Genomic DNA, 24965 nt, shown 5'->3' on the forward strand with positions numbered 1-24965 from the left:
ATGGAAGGAAATGAATTGAACGTTTTTTCACATTCTCAATCTGATGAAAGTGAAAAAGATGACAGTCTGAGCGAAAACATAGTGCGACATAATAAAAGTGGATTTCGACACTTTGTTGAAGAATCTACTTTAAGAAATATTTCCCTTGATGAACTAGAAGAACTGAGTGATGCTGGTTGTGTTTCAAGTGTGGATGGAAATATTAGACGGACGCCCAGCTCTGTCAGCAGTGAGCAAGCCATTCGAACTGCATTTATTTTAGAATGGAATTCGAACTATTTCAATAAGCCAGAAGGATTGCTGAGGCTAGCTCTTTTGGTATGCCTTTTAAAGTTATTCTCAGAAAATCTTTGATTTTCAAAGACTAAAAGAATGTTTTTTTTTTGTTAACCCGTAACAGGGGAGGTGAAAAGTAGGACGTAACAGGGGACGTGAGGTCTCAGAGACCACTCTATTTAAAAAATTCTTAAAAATCGTGTAATTAAGATACAGTCCTGTAATTTCCCACAGATTGTCTTTAAACTTTTATTAGCACAGGGAAAAATACTTTTTAACTTTGAATCGAAATACACCTTTTCCGAGGAAATTTTGCTAGAGTCTTAAGATTTTTCGAGAAAGTCATATGCTGCAGTAAATAACTCACTATTTGTAATAAAAATGAATCTATTATTTATTAAAGATTTCATTTTAATTGTTTAATACATACAGAATATTTTAGTACCAGAAAATTGATTATATCTAGTTACGGGAAAATTTTGACAGCCCTTTAACTGCTAGTATTTCGCGTCGTATTTCGAGAAATAATTTAGTCTTCATTGTCCCTAGAACATCATTGCGTAATGTTTGCAAGCATTTCAAACAACTCCCAACCTCATCTAAAAAATATTTTGCATCTCTTCCACATAACGCGGATAAGATTAAATGAACCTATATCCGCAGTTTCTAACGTTAAGAGCCATGGCTACTACTGACGAAAATAGTAACGCTGAAGGGCAGGTGTGGTCTCACAAACCGCTTCTAAGAATACAATGAAATTTAAACCAGATGCACTTGCCTAAAGATACTGATAAGCAAGGAGGGTGTTCAAGGTCACAAAACAAAAAGCTATTGGGAGAAACCATTCAATCGGACTGAAAATAAAATAGAAGTGATCGGATGAACTTTTGAGTGGTCTGTGAGACTGCACCTCCCCTGTTAAGGTTTAAAAGAACCTTAAGAAACATTGCAAAGGCAGCAATATCAGGGGTCTGGCCAGAGCAAATTTGGGTCCGTTAACGGACCCTTCACAAAAATCCGATCAACCAAAACGGACCTTTCACAAAAATCCAATCAACCAAAACGGACCTTTCACAAAATCCCGATCAACCAAAACGGACCCTTCACAAAATTCTGATAAACAAAAACGGATCTTTCACAAATTGTTTATTGAAAGAGCAAATCTCAGATTAAAATAATACAGCATATTTCCTGTATAAAAACGATAGTGGTTGGAAACTTTTTTAAAGTTAAATTAGAGGAATCAACTTATACAAAATCAGCTAATTTCGCAAAAGAAAAAAAAAATCGGCACTCTTGTGATGCTCCTTGGGGGCAAGCCATAAATAATTACTACGGCCAAATAAATATAATGCCTGTTGTTGGTTTCTTTGAAAGAAATTAACAGCTGAAAGTCAGTTTGGTTTATAATTTTGCTTGTTTGTTTTATGCAGCGGTGTTGTTGTAAACTTCTTTGAAAAAACGTCAACATTCTCTGAATAGGCGTAGTAAGCACTTTTCTCCCCTCTCATGATTTAATAATCAATAATATACAGCGAAATGAACTTAGAACTGCAAAGGGTAGTATGGGTGGGGCGGATGTGATCGCTTCAGATAGGGTTACAAAATTTAAACTTATCGCCACTTAGTGTCTGGTGGTGCGATGTTAAACTGTTATTTTGGGAGAAAGTTATATGGGTTTGGTTTTTCGATACTAAAAAGGATAATTAACTTTAAATAAACTTTTATTTACCGTTATTTTTTTCTATAGATGTCTACATTTTGAAAAACGCAATCTTTTTACATCCGATATGAGAATCATATTTTATTCTTTTTTTCAAGCTAACTTCGCTTTATTAGGATGCAAATAAATGAAAAGTCTTTATTTTTGTAACAAAGCTTATTTCAAGTTTTAAAGGGGAATTCCATTTTCTTTTATGAGTCAATAATTAAAATGCTGAATCGATGGTTTATTTTTTTATTTTATTTATTTATTTATTTATTTTTGCTTCAACTGTGTCCAGATATTAATGATATGTTTATCATAGGACTCTAAAGTGCAATTCAAAAGTAATTTTATCAAAAATATTTATTTTACAAGCCGTTTTGATACTTTTGATTCCTTCACTTTGAGGATTGCAATCTCTTTGCATCCGCTGTGGAAATCTGATTTTTCGAATTTTCGATGTTTAGTACGCTTAGTTAAGAGGTAAACAAAGAAAATATTTTTTTTTTATTTTTGTGAAAATCAGAGTTTATAAGGTTTGAAGAATGACTCTGCTCTTAAACAGTGGCTTGGGTTAAAAAGTTGCTGAACCCCTGCCTAATTTTTTTTCTTACAGTTATTTTAAATACTATACAAAAAACATTTCTAGTATAATTTAACATGATGTAGAATGGTAGATAAATATTGATACTTGAGGGGTGCCCATCTCCCAGGGTGCGATGCCTCTCCCCTCTTTTCAAATACTAGAAAAACACTCAAGAATGATATTCTCAACAGAAAAGAGAGAAAACACTCAACTTTAAGTGTCAATGATGCAGTTTCCACCATCTCAAGACTCTAAACTTTCGTTTTTACAAGAAAAAAAATTTTTTAATTTGATTTTTCACAAAATTATTTGATTTTTCACAAAATTATTTGATTTTTCACAAAATTATTTTATTTTTCACAAAAAACGGACCTTGTGAAAAATCCTGGACAGACCCCTGAATATATTAAGTAGCTACTATTTTTAAGCTAGCTAAATAAAATTGAACAATAAAATAAAATAAACAAGTAATTTAAAAATGTTAACACTAGCAGCAAGTCTCATTAAATGTGCTATTAGCATTTGTTTTATTAATTTAATTCGTGAATGTTGATGATTTTTGTTTATATTTGTTTTTTAATTACATAATCAAGCCAGATGCATATTTACTGAGGGGGAACTGGTGGAACGTTCCCCTGTCAAAATCCTGAGTGATTCTGAGGGTTCCATCTCAGATGGTACAAGTCAACCCTACCCTACCAAAGACCATTGTGATAAAAGCATGAAGTATCTGCACACGTAACTCAAAACTATCTCCAGGTATAGAAATAGATATACAGTGGGTAGGCAAAATTTTTTGTGAGACAATGCCTTTTGCTTTCAATCAAGTATCTATTAAAGAAAAAGGGGAAGTTTTTTCATTAATTTAGCTTCATATATTTAAAGATTACCACTGTTTCTTATTGATATTCATTAATACCTACTAGGCAATTTAAATATCTGCAGCAAATGCATCTGAGCTCAATGTGTACGTGTATGTCTATATATATTACTTCTAGCAATGCCAAAGACAAAAAACTTTAGTCTTAGCCACTGCCAGATCTAAGGGAGGAGCAAGTCGAGACCTTTGCGCCGGGCAGCAATTTCAGGTGTTTCAGAGCCCAAGTGCAGTTACAAAAGGGTAACATGTCTTTCTTGGAGACCAAACAAAGCTTAAAACTACACTTTTCCTCCTTGCGTTTTGAAAAGTTTTTTTTTTTTTTTGGGGGGGGGGGAGGAGAGCCCTGATCCTCATCATGCCCTTTCCCAATTTCACCAAGAATATCCTCAAAATTTACCTATACCTTAGGACATAAATTTCCAGAGAAGAGCTGCTTTTCTGTCTCTTCTCTCAACTTGGCCAAGCATACCCTAAAATAGGGTTTTTGACAGGGCTGTGGAGTCGGAGTCGAAGAGTTGGAGTCGGACTGTTTCTTGGGTAAAGGAGTCGTTAGAAAACATGCCGACTTTGTCTCCATGCTTCTTTTTTACTTTCATTTTCACTGACTGTCCTTGCATTTTTTAAAAACTGACTACCAATTGGTTCGATTACATATGTATAAAATGCTACTAATGAGAAAATAACTGCAATTATGGCAATCAGCTAGCTTGAGTGCTTACCGAACTTTCTGTAGCCGCCCCCTAGTTTGCTTGCTTTTTAACTTTACAAATAGCAACTGTCAGCAAACAGTTTTGTTGCCTAACATTTTCAAGTAATCACTTTCAAATAAAAGTAGAAATATAGTGTTTTGTGCAATCTCAGTTATAAAATAGTCAAAAGAAAGTAACAATATAGTAAGTCGAGGCCCGTAGCTCAGGTGGAAACTTTTGAGAGTGTTCAGCAAATTAAAATAAGTTTTGGCGTGAAAGCACGAATCTAAAAGATCCGATGAAATAATCTAGTTTTTTTTTATTTTTTTATTTTTTATTAAGACCATTTCTGAATGCTTAATTCTCCAAAAAAAAAAAAAAAAAAAGGAACAAAATAAGTAAATGATAATTACAACACTCAATAATTGCAGTTAATTTTAAAATCTTCGTATTAAGGTTAATTCTAAAGCATACTATAAAATTTAAATTAATAATTTATCAAAGAAGAAATATAGGTATAGTAAAGCTATTCGTACAAATTTGTATACCACAGCATTTTGCGTAAAATTTGCTCCTGATGTATGTGTGCCTTATTTGCGTTGAAATTTTATTAGTGAAATATAATTTAAAATATGTTCGGGAAAATTTTCAGAATTAAAGCATTTATATTTTTTACAAACTCTGAAATTAACTTGGGTGTCACCTAGCAGTTGGGTGTCACCCGGGGCAAACCACCTCCTCTCAAGAACTTAGACTTAGAAAAAAAGTTTTTTTCCCTTCAAGTTGCAACTTTCAAAAATTGAAAGCACACAATTTTATTAATGTATGTATTTGTTAAACATTAAAAAGAGGCAAATTACAAGTAATCCTTTTTGAATTATTGAAAAAAAAATGGTATTTTTAAGTAATCTCACCTTTAAACTGGTAACTATTGGAAAATTTGATTTTTAAATTGAATTTGTAACGTTGTATGCATCTTGGGTTTACCATAAAATACAAAATGCGAAATTTTCATGAAAAAGAATTAATATTTCAATCCCCGTTTGTGGTTTTCCCCCTTCCTGAAGGGGTAGAGGGAATTGAAAAAATACAATATAATAAAAATTAAAAAATCTGGAGTCGGAGTCGGGCGTTTCAAAATCCAGGAGTCAGAGTCGGGGTCGGAGTCGGCCATTTTCTTTCCGACTCCGCAGCCCTGGTTTTTGAGACTTCAAATTCAAAGAATTTTAGGTTGGAATTTCCGTTCCTTCTCTGACATCACCAAGGATAGCTTTTTTACATCTTCTTAAAAGGAAGCTCACAAATCTCCTACTCCAATCTCTAGCATCACCAACAATTGCATAGAAATGCATTTTTAAAACCGAATAAACAGCAAAATTTCTGGAGACACCCTCAAACCCTTTCTTTTCCCTAACGACAGCAAATTATCTAAAAATGCATGTTTAAACTTTAAAATTCCAAAATTTTCCAATGAAAATACGAACATTCTCCCTTACGAAATTGAATTTTTAAAACCTCAGTGTCAAAAAGTTTTTTTGGACAGCTTCTGAATCCTGAGACTTCTCATGTCATCAAACATAGCCTGAAACAGTCTTGCACAATATAGATGAACGCGTGAATGGCGTTTGCAGAAAAATTTTCGCTCTACAGAATTTTTTTTAAAACTGCTAACGTTAATTTTAAAAGAAGAAAAAAAAATTTTTTTTTCTTTCTTCTTTTTATTTTTTTTAATAGATTGAGTTTTGAAAAAAAATTCCCAGTTTATTTCTGTTAAAGCCTTTTTTCAAAAGCCTTTTAAAGCACACATGTGAAAAAAATAATGGTTTTGGTAGTTTTCTTCAGTTGGTGAAAAATAAGCAAATTATATGCAAAAAAAAAAAAAGATTTGAAGCACTTTTTTTGTCTTTTTCATATTTGAATATAAATTTCATTCTTTATTCAAAGGTGAGCTAGGCAAAATAATTATTTGCAGTAAATTTTCCAGTTAGGATTTGTGTTCGCAGAAAGCTTTTCATTTTATCTCGGTTTGACCTGAAATTCATTTTTGACTTGAATTTAGAAAACTTTACGAAAGGGCCTATTTAAAACATCAGTTGTGAAAAATTTACTGGAGAGAGCCCCCAAAACTTTCTTTCCCAAAGCAGCCCAAAATTGACTTCATGCAATTTTGAAAATATTTCAGAATGAAACCCTGAACCTTCACCCCTATTTCTCCTATCTAAATAAAATCTTAATTTAGGTTTTTAGGATGTCAATTTTTGAAGAATTTTCGGAGGAGAGGCATTTGATTTCACATTTAGCGGCGTGAGTGTATCTTCCCAATATGATAGTCTACAAATGTGCTTTTTAAACTTCAATGTTGAAAATTTTTCAAAGAAAAGATGAAGTCAATTGATTCTCCGTTTCCCTTTCTATATATTCATTAATAATGTTATTAATTAATTGCAATAAGTGCCTTTATTAATTGTCATTAATGTGAAGCTTGAAAATATTTTTTTTTCTATTTGAAATTTAACTGTAAATTTTTGTTTATCATTCATTTTTTTAAAATTTTTAACCAAATATCATGTACACATCATATATGTAACAAAGGAATGTGTCACGTACCTAGCACAAATAATTATATCTTTCTTTTTATTTTAGGTTTGTTCAGCTATTAGTCTTGGGTGTATCACAAGTGCTGGAAATTATGAAATAGATGTTTTGGATACACCATTTTCTTCATCTGTTCGTGCACATGTTTTTGTTACAGTATTTGGCTTTCTAGTGGAAACTATGTTTTTCTTTTTAGGAGTAACCACACTTGTTGAAAGTTTTCCCCTTTATTGGAACATAATTGTGAGTAAGAAATAAAATAAATACCTTTGTGCAGAAAAAAATAAAATAAAAATAGCGACATTTTATCAAACAAAATTTGCAGATTACTGCATACACGCGTTATTTTGTGTTTTGTTCATTTCCTGAAGTTTTTTTCTTTCATTCTGCCTTTTTTCTTTTCTTGCTGTTCACCGTTATTGAAATTTACCATTTTTGTTTTGGCTTTAGGGTCATTCCATACAAAATGAGCAAAATTCCCAAAAAAGTGGTGGCCGCATGATAACAGATTTTTATGAAATTTGGTATACAGGTTCCTTTTATGCCTATATAAAAATATCTAAAATATTTTTGCTTAAAATTTTTTATTTGAATAGTTACATGCGATTGAAAATTGATCAAATTGAACAGCATTCTCATAAGTGCTAAATGTTGCATTTTTGAAGGCTTGTATCTTATTAACTATTTAATGAAAACATAAAAGTTATATGTTGTTGCAATCTATGGAGTAGAATAATTAATCTGATGTCCGTAAAATTTTCAAAGTTATTATATAGTTAACTTTTAACCGAGTTTCAAAAACTGAAAATATTTCAATTTTCTCATAATTAAGCATTTTGTTTTTTAATCTCAATCTTTAAGGAATGCATTAGCTTTGATGAAATTAATACCCAATAATGTGCTAAAGTATCATAAAAGAAATACCTTATTTTTGAAGTTGTATTTTAACTCCTTTGTCTTCAAAATCAGTTTTTAACTTAGTGCCATTTTGTAAAATGATGATTTTCCCCTTCACATACACACAAAAATTCAAATGAGGGAAAATCAGACAACTTCAAAATTTTACAAGAATATAGAGCTGTGTTTCTACTATTTGCTTGAAGAAACTCGAAATTGGTTTTTGATTTCCAAACGTAAAATAAAATTCAGAAAAATAGCATTTTCTTTGTGTTTTATGGGTCAATCCATACAGGTTCGATGGATTTGTGCGCTAAACCATTTTAATTTTTTTGAAATTCATATCCCTAAAAGCTGGATATGAAAAATGTTTAAAACCGCTATTATTTTTTCTCTCAACTGGACCTTTAATTTTTTAGAGGTCACCAAAAGTGATTTGTCGTAGTCAAAATGGTACTTTTAGATCTTTGCATTTTGGCCGAAATCTATTTGAATTACATTTATGACAATTACTTTAACGCTTTGATGTTAAAGTGCATAAATTGATAGTCTTACAGCTGAGTTACGTAGCTGTAAGTTAATCATTAAAATAACGGCAACAGGTTAAAGTTCAGGGTCTAATGTAAAAATTTTACTCATTTCAAGGGGAGATAACTCGCGTAGGGGACGGAAACACAAAATGAAATACGGCAAAAACTGATCACTGGAACCATGCTAAAAAGAATATGTAACTGTTGCTGTGTGTTTGTGCACCTTTTATAGATTACAGCCCCTCAAAAATCGGAAAAATGACAAAAATGACATTTTTAGACCCCTGTAGACCAAAAGGGGATGGAATTAAAAATAAAATTTCGTAGCCAATTGAATATTCCATTCAAGTACTATGCATGTTATATATATTGATTTTTGTATTTGGTTTGTAAAAAAGATACTGGTCTTCGAAATTGAGCAATTTCGCTAGTCAATTCACACACTAAAACAGAAATAAAAAGTGTGAAAACTTCATTGCACCTTCTTAAATTACCTATATTGTGCCCTACATAATACATTATACTGAAAAAACATATTGTAATTTTCAAAATAATTATTTTAATTTTATAACTTAGAACTATTTGAACATGAATGAATAGTTTATACTGTATGGAACCAGTTTGGATTGACTCATGTGAAATTACGAGAATTCAAAACACTAGATAAACCACTCAATGACGTAAAAGCAAGTATATCTAACATTTATTTCAATTTAAAAAAAAATGTACATTTTAGCAGATATTTCATAAACATGCTTTTGAGAAAATGAAACACGAAAGAAATTGTTAATTTTGCTGAACTTACAACAAAAACGAACTAACTAATGAAATTTTGCCTAAGTTCAAATTACTCTAGTAACAAAAATATGCTGATACCAATGATTAAAATTTAATAGCATCTAAAAGACACTTCAATATATTACATGAAAAAACTTGAGTAAATTTAGAGCATTCCTTCATCTTCAAAAAAACATCTGAAATAGAGGAAAAAATGAAATTTTCGATTTTTTAAAGTACGATTTCGTCATTAAGAAATTCATAAACAATAACTAAATTAGAGCAGATAGTTAGTTATAGATAGTTTTTCAATCTGAATCATTTTTACTCTTATATTTTCATTAAAAGAGCTAGAAGAGTGATTTGAAATCTGAAGTAAATTGGCAAAATTTCAATATTTGTTAATATCTCAGATTCAAAAAAAGATCCGAATAAATTTTACTTTGCTTTTTCCCAATAGAGATTTGTTTATAGAATGCGGAAATATTTATTTATTAAGTGTACGTTTATAATTTATGGAGTTATTGAGTCAGAAACTGGCAGCAATGAACTCCGAAAATTTAGGCTTAGCGTAAGCATCAACTTCTAATGTCAATAACAAAGCAACAAACAGTTTTTAAACTATACTTTGCATTTCCTCATAGATATGCATGGTTTTTACCTAAATAAAAATTTTCATTGAAATCTGTGACATGTCAGCCACAGCTGATTTGCTCATTTCGCATGGAATGACCCTTTAGTGACTGAACTTTCTGACAGTCAAATTCTTTCTTTCATAGGTTTTAATACCCGTGAGAAAGTTTTTGCTCATTATTTGCATTTCTATTAGTTCTTTATTGGCACAGCAGTTTCTCTTTGGTGTTCGGTTAATTCGCTATCTGTACTTTTTAATCTGCTTACTTTGATCTGCTTGTAGAAAACCCTATTAAGCGGACTTTCTAAAAATGGATAACATAAAAACCGGAATATTTGAACATTATTAGTATAGCCCTTTTCATGGGGACCAGCAGAAAATGGTGTCAAAGTAGGATAACGTATGAAACCGACCTGGTAAAATTGTAGTTCCACTAATAATAGTAACAATATGTGCAGGGCAATTATACATCAATAAACATAATATTCTTTCCAGACGAACTGTTCTTTGGGACATAAGCTCTGTTTATAAGTAAAATAAAGTTCTTTAAACCTTTCGTTTCAAATTTCAGCAATTCGTAAGTATAGTTTGGGACCCCAAATTTGGAAATCTCGGGACCACAACCTTTTTAGATTTTGGATTCTAACTCAAAAAATAATGAAACTTTCCTGTTGTACAGCATTTGTCACGTTTTTCCTGGTTTTGCTAATGTTCACACTAAATTTCTTTTATTTTTTGATAAATATGAATGAAAGTATACTTCAATATGCTAAAACAAAAGTTGGAGATAATTTGCAGTGATGTATAGTTTCTGTATGTTAGTTTTTATTATTGTGCAATGTGCTAATCAATATAAAAAAAATACTATTTTTACCAAAAAAAACTTTGTACTTTTGTTTAGTAGGCTTTATATTGCATGCTTATGAAAAGAAAAAAAATATTGTAAAGCAAAAGTGGATGTTAAAAGCTTGCTGTACAATTACAGCAAAACGCGTATTTACTCATAGCATTTGGCATCGAAAAATCATTTAAAAAAAATAATAAAACTGAACTGAAAGTACTGTGTTTTGAACAAGTAATTGCCAAACGTTAAAAATTTTGAAAAAAAAAAAAAAAATGAGAGAGAGAGATTTTTTTTGTTTTGGGGAATTTTTTTAAACATATATTTATTTATTTTTTTTAGTTGAAGTGAAAAAAGTTCCGTTTTTCGGGTTTCCAACATTAGGGTCTTATACTGTATTCACTATGGAGAAAATAATAATGAATATAAGACTTAAAAAAAAAATATTGTGTAAGTCAGAAGTGTATGCATTAGTTGTGCTCAAGTTGACTATCGCTTTTATGGTGTTGAGGTGTCTTATTGAAATTAAAGCAAATAAAAATTAAGCAAGTAAAAAATCATTTGTTTTTAACAGTCTTTTTATTTATTTTTTATTTTTTTTTATTTTTAAGGCCTGACTAATGTGAATAACAAATGCTTAAACATCAACATGCTGTTTCAATTTATTTAAATTCTTTTTTTTTTCTTAGGATGCCGCATTAAACGGAAGTTTGTGTATTCTTTTCATTTTTTCTTCTGCAATGCTTCTTCATGCTGAACATCATTTTCATCACAATGTCTCAGCAGATTCAAACTGGACTAAAGTACAGATCTCATTGGCAGCTGTAAGTAGAATGCTTTTTCTTTTTTCATTTTTAAGGATTTAAGTGAGCAAAATCTTTTGAATGCTTTGAATTAACCATTTATTTTTGAATTAACTGTTCATTTTTATCCCAAAGCATGTTGGTACACCCATTTACGAGTTTTATGCTTTACAGTAAGCTCCTGATTATCTGCAAGTCAATCAACAATCAAGATTATGTATTTTCTCAGCAAACAGAAAATACCACTGGCTGTTTTTTTTTTTTTTTTTTTTGAAAATTTAAACTTGGTTGCTTTTGTTTTTTCTTTATTTATTTGCTTATTTATTTACTTTTTGTGCTTTCTTCATTGTACATATACCTTATTGAATGTCCTTATTGATAAGTTCTTTGGCTAAATAATTCAAAACGTTTTTACTGTACTGCATAGATTAACACTGTTTGCATGAATACACTCAAGTTTTTGAGGAAAGGCAGTTTTTACTTTATTTGTCCCCAGGGCTGACGCCGGGAGCGGTGCTATCCCCTCCCCCCGTTTTTCAGAAGTCGGGTCGCCAGTTTCCTTTTAGCGATGCAACAAACTAAGGAAAAGGGAAACTTTTTGTTGTTTAAGAAAATTAAAATAGTAAATATAAATGAAGAATTTAAATAATAGTGTTAAAAAGTATTTTTTCTATAAAACTTGAATGAAAATATAATCTCAAAATACAATTTAGGAACATCCATGATTCTCTTTTATTAAGATTATCAAAGTAAGAACCGCGGAAATGTTGCAAAAGAAAAAAGAAAAAAAAAAACATTCAGTGCACTATTCACTAGGCCTCATAATGGTATGCCTGTCTAGTCAGAAACTATGTGCCCGGATCTAATTAAAGTACTGTGCATACGCATAGAGTAAAATTCGCATAACGGGAGGGAGGACCGGCGACAAAGCATGCACGCCTTGTCTCTCGGCGGTCCTGGTTATACAAAACCATGCTTCATGATTCTTCAGTTTGAAAATAAATAAATAGGGACTGCCGAAACGTTCTCATATGTAATTTTTTTTTTTTTTTGATGAAAAATATTGTCCTGAAAATCGTTGCTAAGTGGAGAAAAATGCATGGGTTACCGAAATATATTTGAAACAGAGTGAGGAAATAAAAAAGTATAATGCTAAAAGAGATTCAAAGTATTTTGATGAATACTCACCCCAAAAGTTCTAAATGTTTGAACATAAAAATCATAAGTAAATCAGAACTTGTTCAAGAGATGCAGGAGGCAAGTATAAAATAAAATGAAGTGGAATAAAGATCTAAGGTATCACAGAAAATTACCACATCCGTTAAAAATATTAAAAGATCGTGTTCTGGGGCCGCAGACACCACTTGTATTTTAAGAAAGCAAAAATATTAGGCTGGAAATTGAGAATTTTAATATGGGAAACCAAGCAAATAATCGTGTTTGGCAATGGAAAATTGGAAGAAAGTATTATCGCAATATGTTTAACAATTATTAAAATTTAAAATGAAGATAGGTGTTGGCCAAAATTACCAACTTCGATAGCTCTAAGCCAAAAAATGCACTTAACACCTTGTGCAAAAAAAAAACACCTTTATTAACGACACTCTGGCGCTGCAAACAAACACATTACACTCTCAAAGAACAGAACAGAGCTGACTGAATTAGCCATCAGTTATAAACTTGGGCCAAGTAGCGGCGGTTACAGCAGTTTATGCTAATTTGCATAAACATACCGCCGGCCTTGATAAATTTTACAAAATTTTCAAAAAGTTAATCATTCATATTAAAGAAAACTTCATATAGAAATCAAAGAAAAGAAAAAAAACCAAAGAGTCCATCACAAAATACACAATAATATAGCACTAATACAAAATAACACTAAGCACAAATCAATTTTCAATTGGTAAAAGAGCAATCTTGGTTACCGATCTTTTAAGTTCACCTGTTGCAGTTCGAATCTTCACAACTAACTTTATCATCGGAACCTTTATGCAGTTGTATAATTCTACCAATTAACCACTTGCAACATGGCAAATTGTCTTCTTTTATTAAACTAAAGAGCCCAATTTAACATTATCTTTTGCAAACATCCATTTTGAGCGTTGTTGAAGTGTGCTTAAATAGTCCGTTTTCCATTTTCTCCAAATAGTTTGGACTACCTTAGTGGTTCTTTGCCAGCGGCTTAACCTATTATCATTTATATCAATTAGTTGAGGCTCTGCTATTGCAGAAATTGGCCTACCAACTAAAAAGTGACCTGGGGTTAAACATTGAAAATCATCATCATCATTTGACAAAGGAGTAAGAGGTCGCGAATTTAAAACCCCTTCAATTTGAATAATAACAGTTTCAAATTCCTCATAAGTGAGTCTTAAATTTGACATTACCCGTTTCAAATGGTGTTTGACAGATTTTACACCAGCCTCTCAAAGTCCACCAAAATGGGGAGATTTAGGAGGGATGTACGACCAATCAATACCTTCAGAATTAAAGAAAGAAGCTAATTTTTCATCTGGAAAATTTATCATACTATACCACTTTTTTAACTGAGCATTGGCTCCAACGAAATTGGTCGCATTATCTGTAAATATTCTGGAACACTTTCCGCATCTAGCAAAAAATCTTTTAAGAGTTGCTATTAAGGCATCTGTAGTTAAATCTGAGAGCAATTCAAGATGAATTGCTCGGGTTACAAAACATACACAAATGTAAACTTTATTCAGAACACCCTTTCGTTGATTTTTAAACTTAACGTAGAAATGACCGCATAGATCCAAACCCGTGTAATTAAAGACATAAGAAATGTTTACTCTTTCACTAGGTAAGTTACTCATAATTTGAGATGCTAAAATAGGTTTACACTTAAAACAAGTAACACAGGAATGAACACATTTTCTAGCTAAATTTCTACCTCCTAAAGGCCAAAATTTTGTACGAACAACATTTAATAAAGCTTGCAGACCTGCATGCAATAATTTTAAATGATAGGTGTAAAATATAATTTCACTTAACTTAGAGTTTTTTGGCAAAAGAATAGGACATTTATGATTGAAAGACAAAGATGCTTTTTCAAGCCGACCACCTACTCTATGGACACCATTTTCATCAATAAATGGATTTAAATTACATAAATTACCTGCCCTTTTTGTTTTAAACTCATCATTTAAAGATAATTGTGCTGCTTTAATAACTAAAATTTCAGCATCACATATTTCTTTTGAAGTGATAACTCCAGTTAATTTATTATCTTTACTTTTCAAATTATGAATAAACCTACGAACATAACAAAGTATGCGAAGAATTTTGTCATAATTATTACTTAATTTTAAAAATTCATTTACAAAAGAAAAATCACAGTCATTTTTTAACTCTACAGTAGGTTGGTTTTCAACAGTCAAACATTTAATCTCTCTTAGATAAGATTCATCACCAAGTTCCACATTTTCATGATCGAAAGGAAAGTTAAGAGTGTCCTGCTTTAGAAAAGGTGGACCGTTAAACCAAAAGTCATTATTTATCAATTGTTCAGGGTCCAAACCACGCGATACCAAATCAGCCGCATTCTCCTCCGATTTTACGTGAAACCAGCGATTGATACCTGTCTATCGCTGAATGGTAGCTACTCGTGAGGCAACAAAAGTTTTTAACTCACATGGTGATCTTTGAAGCCACGCTAGCACTATAGTACTGTCAGAGTATAAGTAAATCAAATTATCCTTTAATTTGAGAACTCTTAGCACTTTTGTCACCAACTTCGCTAATAGCACTGCTGCACACAATTCCAGCCGTGGAACTATAACGGTTTTAATTGGAGCAACTCTGCTTTTGCTGCAGAGTAATTTGGAGCAGGATGAGTTTCTTGCATTGGACGAAACCATATACACGCACGCTCCATATGCACTTTCTGAAGCATCGGAAAAGCCGACAATTGTCTTGACAACTGGAGTTTCAGTCAGAACATATCTGTCGACGTAAACGTTACTAATTTTCTTCAGAGCATGAATAAACCGAAGCCATTCTTCAGTTTCTTTTTTAGGTAGATTCATCCCAGTCTACTTTTAACTTCCATAAACGCTGAAGAATAATTTTAGCTTTTGTTACTATGGGGCCAAGCAACCCCAATGGATCGAATATCCTCGCAATTTTAGATAGGACAGTTCTTTTCGTAACTTTAGGTTGATCTTCACAGGATAAATTAAAAGCAAAAACATCATTCTGTGATTTCCATAACAGTCCTAAAGTTTTCGTGTCACTCAGCTTATCAAAATCGTAGCAATCTGCATCTGATGATGTATCAATCAGCTCTGGATGATTGCCGCACCACTTGTGAAGATGCATTCCACAACTTCCTAACAGTTCTATAATTTCCCCTTTAAGATCCTTCGCAGTCTTTAAATCCGCCGCTCCGGTCAGAACATCGTCCATATAGAAGTCTGACTTCACAATGGTTGAAGCTTTTGGATACTGCTGTTCCCCATCTACACTTAACTGCTTGAGACATCTCATGGCGAGGTATGGTGCGCTTGTTGTACCATATGTTACCGTACATAACCTATAAGTCTTGACCTCTTCACTTTTAGAATTTTTCCATACAATCCTTTGCAAGTCACGTTGACTTTCATCCACGTTAATCATTCTGTACATCATTCGAACATCTGCAGTAAATGCATAACGATGAGTCCTGAACCTTAAAATTATAGAAAACAAATCTTCTTGGATAACTCCGCCATTCATTTGCAAGGAATTTAACGATTCCCCCGTAGAAGTTATCTGCGAGCCATTAAACACTACTCTAAGTTTTGTTGAGTTTTTCTCAGGCCTATAGACACCGTGATGAGGTAAATAATAACATGGAGTAGGGTCTTTAGTTTCCATTACTCTTTCCATGTGACCCAAACGTTCGTACTCAGTCATAAATTTACAATACAAATTTGCGAGCTTTGGATTTTTGTTCAATCGATTCCATAAAGAATTTAACCTTTTTATGGCTATTTGTTTCGAATCTCCTAATAACCGCGGATCCTGTTTAAAAGGCATTTGAACGACAAACCTTCCCGATTGATCTCGTTTGTGAGTTTTTAAGAAATGCTCATTGCACTCAATTTCTTCGGAACTTTTAAATTGATCTGTTTCGTCAATACTTTCTATTTCCCAGAATTTTTTAATTTCCCTACTTAATTCGGCCTCATTAATTAACCCGCAATGCAAGTCTTTAGGCTGGGAATTATCTTTAGTACTACCACCCACTATAAAGCCAAACACAGTATTTTGCAATACTAAATTAGAATTAGGTACATGCAATTGACCAAATCTTAATAATTCTAAGAACACTTCTGCTCCTAATAGCAATTCAATTTTCCCTGGGTTATTAAACTCAGAATCAGCTAAGTTAACATTCTCAAATATTCCCATCTCCAAGATAGTTACATGACTAACAGGAGTAATTTGAGTTATTTTCGGAACAATTAAAAAATCCAAAACCCGAGAATAACCTCCACCCTTGTTACGAATCACAGCTGACGTTTTAAATTTAACATTCATTGACACCCCAGTCAAACAAGATACGAAAACATTTGCTTTTACTTTCCTCAGTTCTAATTTGTCCCGCTAATTCGCAACTCATAAATTGGCTCTGCGAGTCACAATCTAACAAACACTTAGCAGGAAAGAAATTTCCAACCTTACTTTTGATATAAACAATCGCTGTACTTAATAATACTCTCTTCGATTGAAACGATTCGTTGGAATACCCTGCAAAACTTTGCTTGTCATTAATTGGTTCAAACGGACTCTCATCTACGTTCAAATGATTTATGTTTGATTCTAGTACGACCCCCTGGGAAATCTCGTTAATATTTACTTCCACTGCGTTCAATTGACCTCGCGAACCAGTAAGCAAATTAGATTTTTTCCCGGTATCAAAACATAAAAGAGTATTATGCTTTCTATTGCAAATATTACACATAGATTTTGAAACGCAATTTCTTGACGCATGATTTCTATCAAAACACAGAAAACATAAATTGTGCTTCTTAAGAGCTTTTACTCTATCTCTTACGCTTAATTTAAGAAATTGATAGCAAGAGGAAATGTTATGATTCCCTTTACCACAAATTATGCACTTTTGCAAAACTTTATCTACTACACCGGAAACCATTGCGGCCGTTTTTGCCTGGTTTTGCTTAACATTTACATTTGTTTTTGAAGCATTTAACGTACACGCATGATCTTTCAAAAATTCTAATAATTCCGATACCTTCGGCAAATTATCTTTTTTCAGATTCCTTTCCCACCATAGCTTAGTGTTTGAATCTAACTTTTGACTTAAAATAAAAGTTAGAATTACAGACGAAAAATCATCTACCGTTAGATGTAACATTTCTAAAGACCTCACACACTCAGTGCTTATATCTATTAAATTTAAGATTGCTGCGGCAGATTCATTTTGAATTGCAGGAATTCTAAAACAGCGCTTTAGATGAGCATAAACTTGTTTCCGGGAATTTGAATAACGTTCCTCTAGCAGAGACCAAGCTACTGCATAATTACTATCTACAATTGAAATCGATTGAACAATCCGAAAAGCATCGCCTTTTAACGATGATTTTAAATACTGTAATTTCATTGCATCAGATAAATTTTTGTTCTGATGAATGCTTGCTAGAAATATGTCTTTAAAGGAAAGCCACTCGTGCAAATTTCCTGAAAACAGCGGTAAGTTCATTTTAGGCAACTTAACACTTGTCTCGGCATTCGAGTTCAATTCAACCCTCGAATTGACCTTAAAGTCACTTTTCGCTTTTGAATGCTTTCGGTGTAATTCATATGCCAATTCATCTAAAACATCGTTAATTTCTTCTTGCTCTTTTTCAAAAGACTCAGTATCATCTTCATTGCATGCAACATAAATAGATTTAAAACAAGCCTTTAATTCCAGTTCTAAATCTTTATGCTTACGTTCTAATAGTTCAAAGTCACTAATTTCAAACTCTGTTACAGAGACCTTTTGTTTGAACTTTGTAAGTTGTATTTTGAGAACTCGCTTTCTCGATAATAGTTCTTTAAGAGTTTCAGACATGGTACAATCGTATAAGCATTCACTTACCTTGTAACGATATACGCGTAATACTTTCACAACTAAATGCACTGTATCACTGGAATTTCACTGATTCTTAGGAGCGTATATCCACACAGCTCCTGTGAGACGGACCATATTTGTTGGCCAAAATTACCAACTTTGATAGCTCTAAGCCAAAAAATGCACTTAACACCTTGTGCAAAAAAAAAACATCTTTATTAACGACACTCTGGCGCTGCAAACAAACACATTACACTCTCAAAGAACAGAACAGAACTGACTGAATTAGCCATCAGTTATAAACTTGGGCCGCGTAGCGGCGGTTACAGCAGTTTATGCTAATTTGTATAAACAATAGGGATGTAGCCAAACTGAGGGTAGAGTGGAGAACTTCAAATCCTTTCTTTTTTTACGTCCCCAAAGCTAGCTAGGGAATAAGTTTTTATAACTTCGGTTTTGAAAAAAATCCGAGAAAACCTTCTGAAACCATATCCCTTGCCCTAACGGCATTAAAGATGGCCTAAACTTGAGTATTTAGGACTGAATTTTCCAAAAACCATGGGAGTGCTCCCAACGTAACCCCCAAGAAACACCCTCTCAATTAATCATTCATCATCATTCACAGTCAAATAAATTTCGTCTTTAGATACTTTGATTTTAAAAAACTCCATGAGGTCTCCTGAGCCTGTCCTCCTAATGTTACTAAAGATTCTGAAAAATTTCATTGTTAAGGCTTCAATTCAGAAAATTTTTCACAGGAGATCATCCAAACCCCCTACCCCTCTTAACAGTTTTTTAAAATGCCTACGATAGCATTAATTGTATTTAAATTTTTAAAATTCACCAGGGGAGGACTCCAAATCTCTCTTCCTATCAACATTATCAAAAATATTCTAAAATTGTATTTGCAACAAATCGAAAATTTTTCGAGATAAGTCCCCCCCCCCCCCCCTCTATTTCTCTCGCCAACATCATCGGAAAACTTCTTAAATCTCGCTTTTAGTCCTTCAATTACAAAACATTTCTGTGCGCAAGCCGCTTCAAAACCCTCACCCCCCTTCGCTTCATTGAAGGTCGATTTAAATTATGTTTTTGGAGCGTTAATTTCACAAAACTGGCAGTGCATTCAATTGTAACAAAAAAAAAAAAAAAACAACTACAACCACGTTTTTAAGGCTTTAATTTCAAAAAATTTTGGGAGGATGGCCCTCCCCATCTCTCTTCTCCTTAATATCACAATACATCGTCTGAAACTGTATTTTTCAAATTTTTCTCGGGGGGGGGGAACCCCCCCCCCCCCCCCCCCCCCCCCGCGCCTTAGCTGTCACAATCAGAAATAGTTCACGAGTGAGTCGTGCTTGGAGTTTGAAAATTTCTCGGGGGATGACCCCAAGTCTTTTCCTCCCGTAACATCACCATAGATTGTCTAAAATCGTGTTTTTCAAATAACATTCTTCAAAATTTCCCGGGGGAGAGCCCTCAGACCCTCTCTCAATACATAATAAAATATAGCGTATGATTGTGTTTTGGGAACTTACATTTGGGGAGGGGGACATCGGACCTCCTCTCCCCTTCCTCTCCAACTTAAAGTATAGTCTAAAACTGCGTTTTTACATCTTTAATCTCAAAAAAAATGTCAGGAGGAAGCCCTCTGACACCCTTATTTCTGCTGAATATTATCCATCAGATTAAATTTATATTGCTAGTATTAAGGTTTAGTAATATGACTATCCCTGCTAAATCAGAAGCTAAATCTTCTCTCTCTCTCTCTGCATATTGAAACATGCGTTTGAAGCAATTAAGGGGCCGCCAAATGCGTACCCCCTACCCCAGTTTTTGGACCTGGCGACTGCCCTGTTTGTCCCCCATTTTAGCTTTTTTTTGGTTTATCCACAATTTTTATTTTCAGCCGCATTTGTGCCACCCAATTCCGCGGATAATCGGAAGTTTACTGTATCTGTTTTTATCATTTTAATTTTTTCCTCAGAGGTATTGATTTATTTCTTAGCAGAGTTTTTGCTTATATTTTTAACAATAGATGTAGTTGTAAGGCGCGGCGCACATGTAGCAGACACGAACATCTCGTCGACAGGTTTCAGACAATCGGTCCGAAAAACCAGTTCATTTGCAGTGAGCGGGCACACCTAAACGACAGGGCGGGGGTACGACATTTGTCTCCATCTTACCGCCTTCCCTCGAAGTGTAGCAGGAGGGATATTTGTTCCTGGGTCGCTCCCCCCGCGTTGCCAACGACAAAAAAAAAAGATAGGTGTGTGGTGTTGCTAGAAAGCGCTTAATTTAGTATCTCTTTTATCAAAAATGTTGAAAACAAAAAGAAAAATTATTTCAATCCTGTCGTTGGATTTTTCAAACAAAATATAAATGGAGATAGCATGGATTATAGTCGGAAGAAAGCTAAATTCTACTGGAAAATTACATTTCAAAAACTAAGAACTATGATAATATTGTTAATGTTTTTGCATTTATGATATTTTTATTCTAAGCTTTACATGAGGTATGTGATAATGTAAAATTTATACAGAAATGTATGCATTTGACACCTTTTGGAACCATTTTGCACGGTGTAGTTTACTTATAAATGAGTAAGTTCAATGATTTCTGTAATGGTAATTTCTGTAATGAAATGAATTATTTTAAGAGGTTTTCAATTTAACTACCAAATTATGAACATTCAAAGTTGAAACTTAGTTCAATTGTTGAAAAAAGTCTGAGGCACTGGAAGAAATTGGTCAAAACGAGCTAAATAAGAATGCACTGAGTTTCATGTTTGAGAAAAAAAAATTGTGACGATATAACAAGTGTTATGTAATATTTTTCCACTAAAATCATTGTATTATTGAATAATAATATTTTTTAAATAGATAACCGATATGGTTTTGCATGAATAACTATTAAATGTTAATAACACTGTCCTAAATGTTTTTAATATTAAACGTTTTAGCACCTTCATATCTTTTAATGAATTGCGTGATTAGTTTTGAAAATTCATTAAAATAAAAGCAATTTTTGAAATTTGATACTCAAATTGTAATGTATTGCGCTGTTTGTAAGTCAAACATTTTTATTATTATTATCAAATGATAAAGTTCTTGTTATCAACGTTTCAAATATTTAATATTCGGTGCTGAATTTATTTGCTTAATATTAAGTTAATTTGTACTTTAAATATGTCGTACAGTTAGTCAAGTGCATGCGACTTGCGTATTTATTTATTATTTCATTTACATTCCTTTATTTAATAATTCCTTTATTTATTTATTCATTCATTCACTATTTTATTCACTCATTTATTTACTCATCTGTTTCGTTTTCTTTTCATTTATTGATTCATTCTTTTATGTCCATATTTGTTTAAGATATCTTTAATAACTTTAATAATCAAATAAAAAACGTTACCTGCGAAAAATATTAAATTTTTCTCTTTGCCCATCAAAAAAAAAAGTTACATTTTCCACCGTTTTTTTTCGAGGTACAAATTTACTGCCAAAAATAAAAAAATAAAAATATGTTTCAGTGCAAGTTTTATTGTAAAATTTATTGTTCGTTCTTTATGTATCGCCATTTTCAGAACAAATTTCCAATTTGTTCATCTTGAAAGTTTTCTCAACTATTTCACTTTGACGCACATTCCACACACAATTGATTAGTTCTTGAAAATTCATAGGATATTACAAGAGGTTTTGATTAAGTTTAATTTAGGTACTTAACACTAAAAAACTTAAAATAAAAACATGAATAAACAAAAGCTCAGGCTGAAATTTATATTAATTTCTTCTTCGGCTGCAAGTAACAATAAAAACAAAACTTCATCATCAGATGAATCGTTATCTCACCCGCGAAACGTCGCCATGTTTGTTAACAACATGGTTGACAACTGATAAATGTAGCACTGCGCATGCGCACTGGATACCGTCTTACCTGCTGGTTGTCTGTCAAATGTGCGCTGAAAAATGTTTTGTCGCCAATGTGAAGCAGGCAAGACAAACGTCACGGGCATGTTACAGACAAATATCCTCTTGGTGTGCGCCCTGCCTTAGATGTTCAGGCTGATATCTTGTTAAATAATTCAGAGCACTAGAAAGCTTTTTAAAAATCCATAACTATAAAGTCTAGAATTATTTTAAGAGTAAAATTTCATTTATTACATTGTTCTAAATAATTGTGTTGTAATATTGTTCTAAGTGTGTGTATTATTGATTAATTAGAATCAATGCGATTTAAGCTGATTCTTAAAGTTTAAACGAAGTTTGTGGACAAATATATCATTTTCAAATATTTTATTTTCCCACAAAATTCTTTGCCCAGATCATCAAAATGAATAACAAAAGCCAAGTTATTCACACATTATAATTTAATTTATGCCTGCACAGAATAACTTTTGGACTAAAATTCTACACCAGTCAAAAAAAGAAAAGAAAAAAGGCTCTAATTTTTGTGCTATATGTTCAACCTTTCTGTGTGAGGTCAAATAGACATAGCATATCAGATCAGCAAGCATTTGTGAAAGAATAAATAAATAAAATTAGAGAAATGTTGGCTAGGGAGAAACAAAACTTTTGGAAATTTATGTTTTCGAAATTTTGAGAAAATGTTCTTTAGAGAAATTGTTTTTTAGAAATCTAATGAAAAAACACTATGAGTGGGTTTACTTGATCATATAGACATAGATTTGACAGTCAAAAAAAAAAAATTTTTTTTAATGAATTTCTTTCTCTGGGAGGGCTTATTTGTTCACATCGCCCATTTAGTGCAGGAAAGAAGCATGTTTCTGCAATATGCAGACAGGAGTTTGAATCTTTTACAACAATTTGATTGAATATCACAGGAAAAATTAAAAAAAAAAAGTTACTGCTAATCAAAAAATTTTTAAATCTTAAAAAAATTCCCATTTTTGCATTCAAAACTTGAGATGAATTGAGCAAAAAAATGAGCCATTGGAAAAAAATAAAGACTAAAGTGATTTTTGTTAAAAAAATCCAAAAAAAAAAAAAAAAAGATAATTTTTTAAAATAAATTGGTGGTTTCTGGGTGAAAATTGTTAAATGCTTAAAATCAAAAATTGTTAAATGCATAAAATCAAAATTATTTAATATCTAAAGAGGTAGAAATTTCTTTAAACTCTAACAGTTACTTTCTCTTTTGTTCTCAGTTTATAAATAATTAGTTATTTATTTACTAGGTATTTGGATTTCTTTGTACTATAAAATGTTCTTTCCTCATTTTAAATACCCCCCTCCTCCATTTGTGCTCAAATTTTTAAATATTTATTTATTTACTACGTTTGGATTTTTTTATACCATAATATCGATGGCTAAGGTATGACACCTCGTAACTTATACTCTTTAATATTGAGTTACGAGGTATCACACCTTAGCCATCAATATAAATCTTCTTCATTTTTATTCCTCATTTTAAACATTTTCTTCCACACTTATACTCAATTTTTAAATAAAGTGGAACCTTGATAACTCGACACCCCAAGGGAACACGTAAACATGTCGACTTAAACGGTTGTCAACTTACTTTGGTTCCATTGTTTTAATTCCTAAAGAGTTTCTGTATCACCTACTTACTAATGTTAACTTTTACATTATGAAAATTAATTCCCATAAATATTCATTTCATTTTTTTTTTTTTTTTTGAAAAGTACATAATAAAATCATCACCAATATCAATTAAATACTTTATGAGGAATAAATCTATAATCTTTGAAAAAAAGGTGAAAAATCTTCTTGTCAGTCAGGTCTGTAAAAGATGAAACTTCCCGCTCGCAGCATTTGAGCTGCATGTGCAAAGCATGTCATGATGCCTTCTCTAGAGGCCTTCCATAGGTACATTTATCCTATCAAAATTACAGTAACAGCTCAGAGTGTGGTGGCTGACTCCCCTGGATAAAGGATCAAATTCTCTAAAAGAGCTTTTTAGAAAGGGATTGAGTGACCAAGAAACAGTACTGTAAAATTCTGAGAAGAGGTCAATACGAAAGAGTGTTGGTAGGGAAAATTGAACTGCAGTAGCAATGGATGTCGACTTATAGGGGTTTCTGCAAATGTGTGTCAAGTTAGAGAGGTTTTCGCCCATTGAAATTAACATTGGGTCAGCCATAAGAGAAATGTGGAGTTATCGGGGTAGTCGAGTTATATGGGTGTCGAGTAACTGAAGCTCCACTGTATTTATTTACTTACTATATTTGTGGATTTCTTTATACCACAATATGCATTTTCCCTATTTTCTTCCCCATTTTAAATGTATCACTCGTTTGGAAGAAGAGTGCCGCAATACAAAGAAATGAAATTTTACAGGAAAAGCATTTGAAGTTTAACTCTTCAGATCATTTGCAACAAGAAAAATTAATTTGCTGTGCTTTTCCGGGGTTAATATTGGAACAAGAAATCTGCCATTTTCCAAAGAAAATAACGCCATTTGAAGCGCTTTAAGCGAAAAAATAAGTTGGTATTGTGGCACTCTTCTTCCAAAGGAGCAATATATTTCTTCACCATTTATACTCCATTTTTAAATGTTTATTTATTTATTAGGTGTTTGGATTTCTTTGTACCATAATATGTGTTTTCATTGCTTTAATTCGTTCCTGTGCCAGCAGAGCTCCTGCAGTCCCGGAAGACATTGTACTCACGTCATTGAGGTCAAGTTAA

General features: G+C 32.4%; 1 protein-coding gene across 1 annotated transcript; it reads left to right on the plus strand.

The window, feature by feature from the left end:
• LOC129224449 (uncharacterized) lies at nt 1-24965 on the plus strand. Its single transcript, XM_054858903.1, has 4 exons — nt 1-318; nt 6780-6974; nt 11100-11234; nt 24849-24965. Exons 1-4 carry the CDS (start codon nt 1-3, stop codon nt 24963-24965), a joined length of 765 nt encoding a protein of 254 aa, XP_054714878.1.

The sequence above is a fragment of the Uloborus diversus genome, chromosome 6, assembly GCF_026930045.1.
Source record: "Uloborus diversus isolate 005 chromosome 6, Udiv.v.3.1, whole genome shotgun sequence".
Taxonomy (NCBI): Eukaryota; Metazoa; Arthropoda; class Arachnida; order Araneae; family Uloboridae; genus Uloborus; species Uloborus diversus.

Bases quoted from the DNA above. Each gene is read 5' to 3' on its own strand.
- LOC129224449 (XM_054858903.1), top strand. From the start codon at position 1: ATGGAAGGAAATGAATTGAACGTTTTTTCACATTCTCAATCTGATGAA. The intron at 319-6,779 runs GTATGCCTTTTA...TTTTTATTTTAG, and splicing joins TGCTGAGGCTAGCTCTTTTG to GTTTGTTCAGCTATTAGTCT. The intron at 11,235-24,848 runs GTAAGTAGAATG...TTTATTTATTAG, and splicing joins TACAGATCTCATTGGCAGCT to GTGTTTGGATTTCTTTGTAC.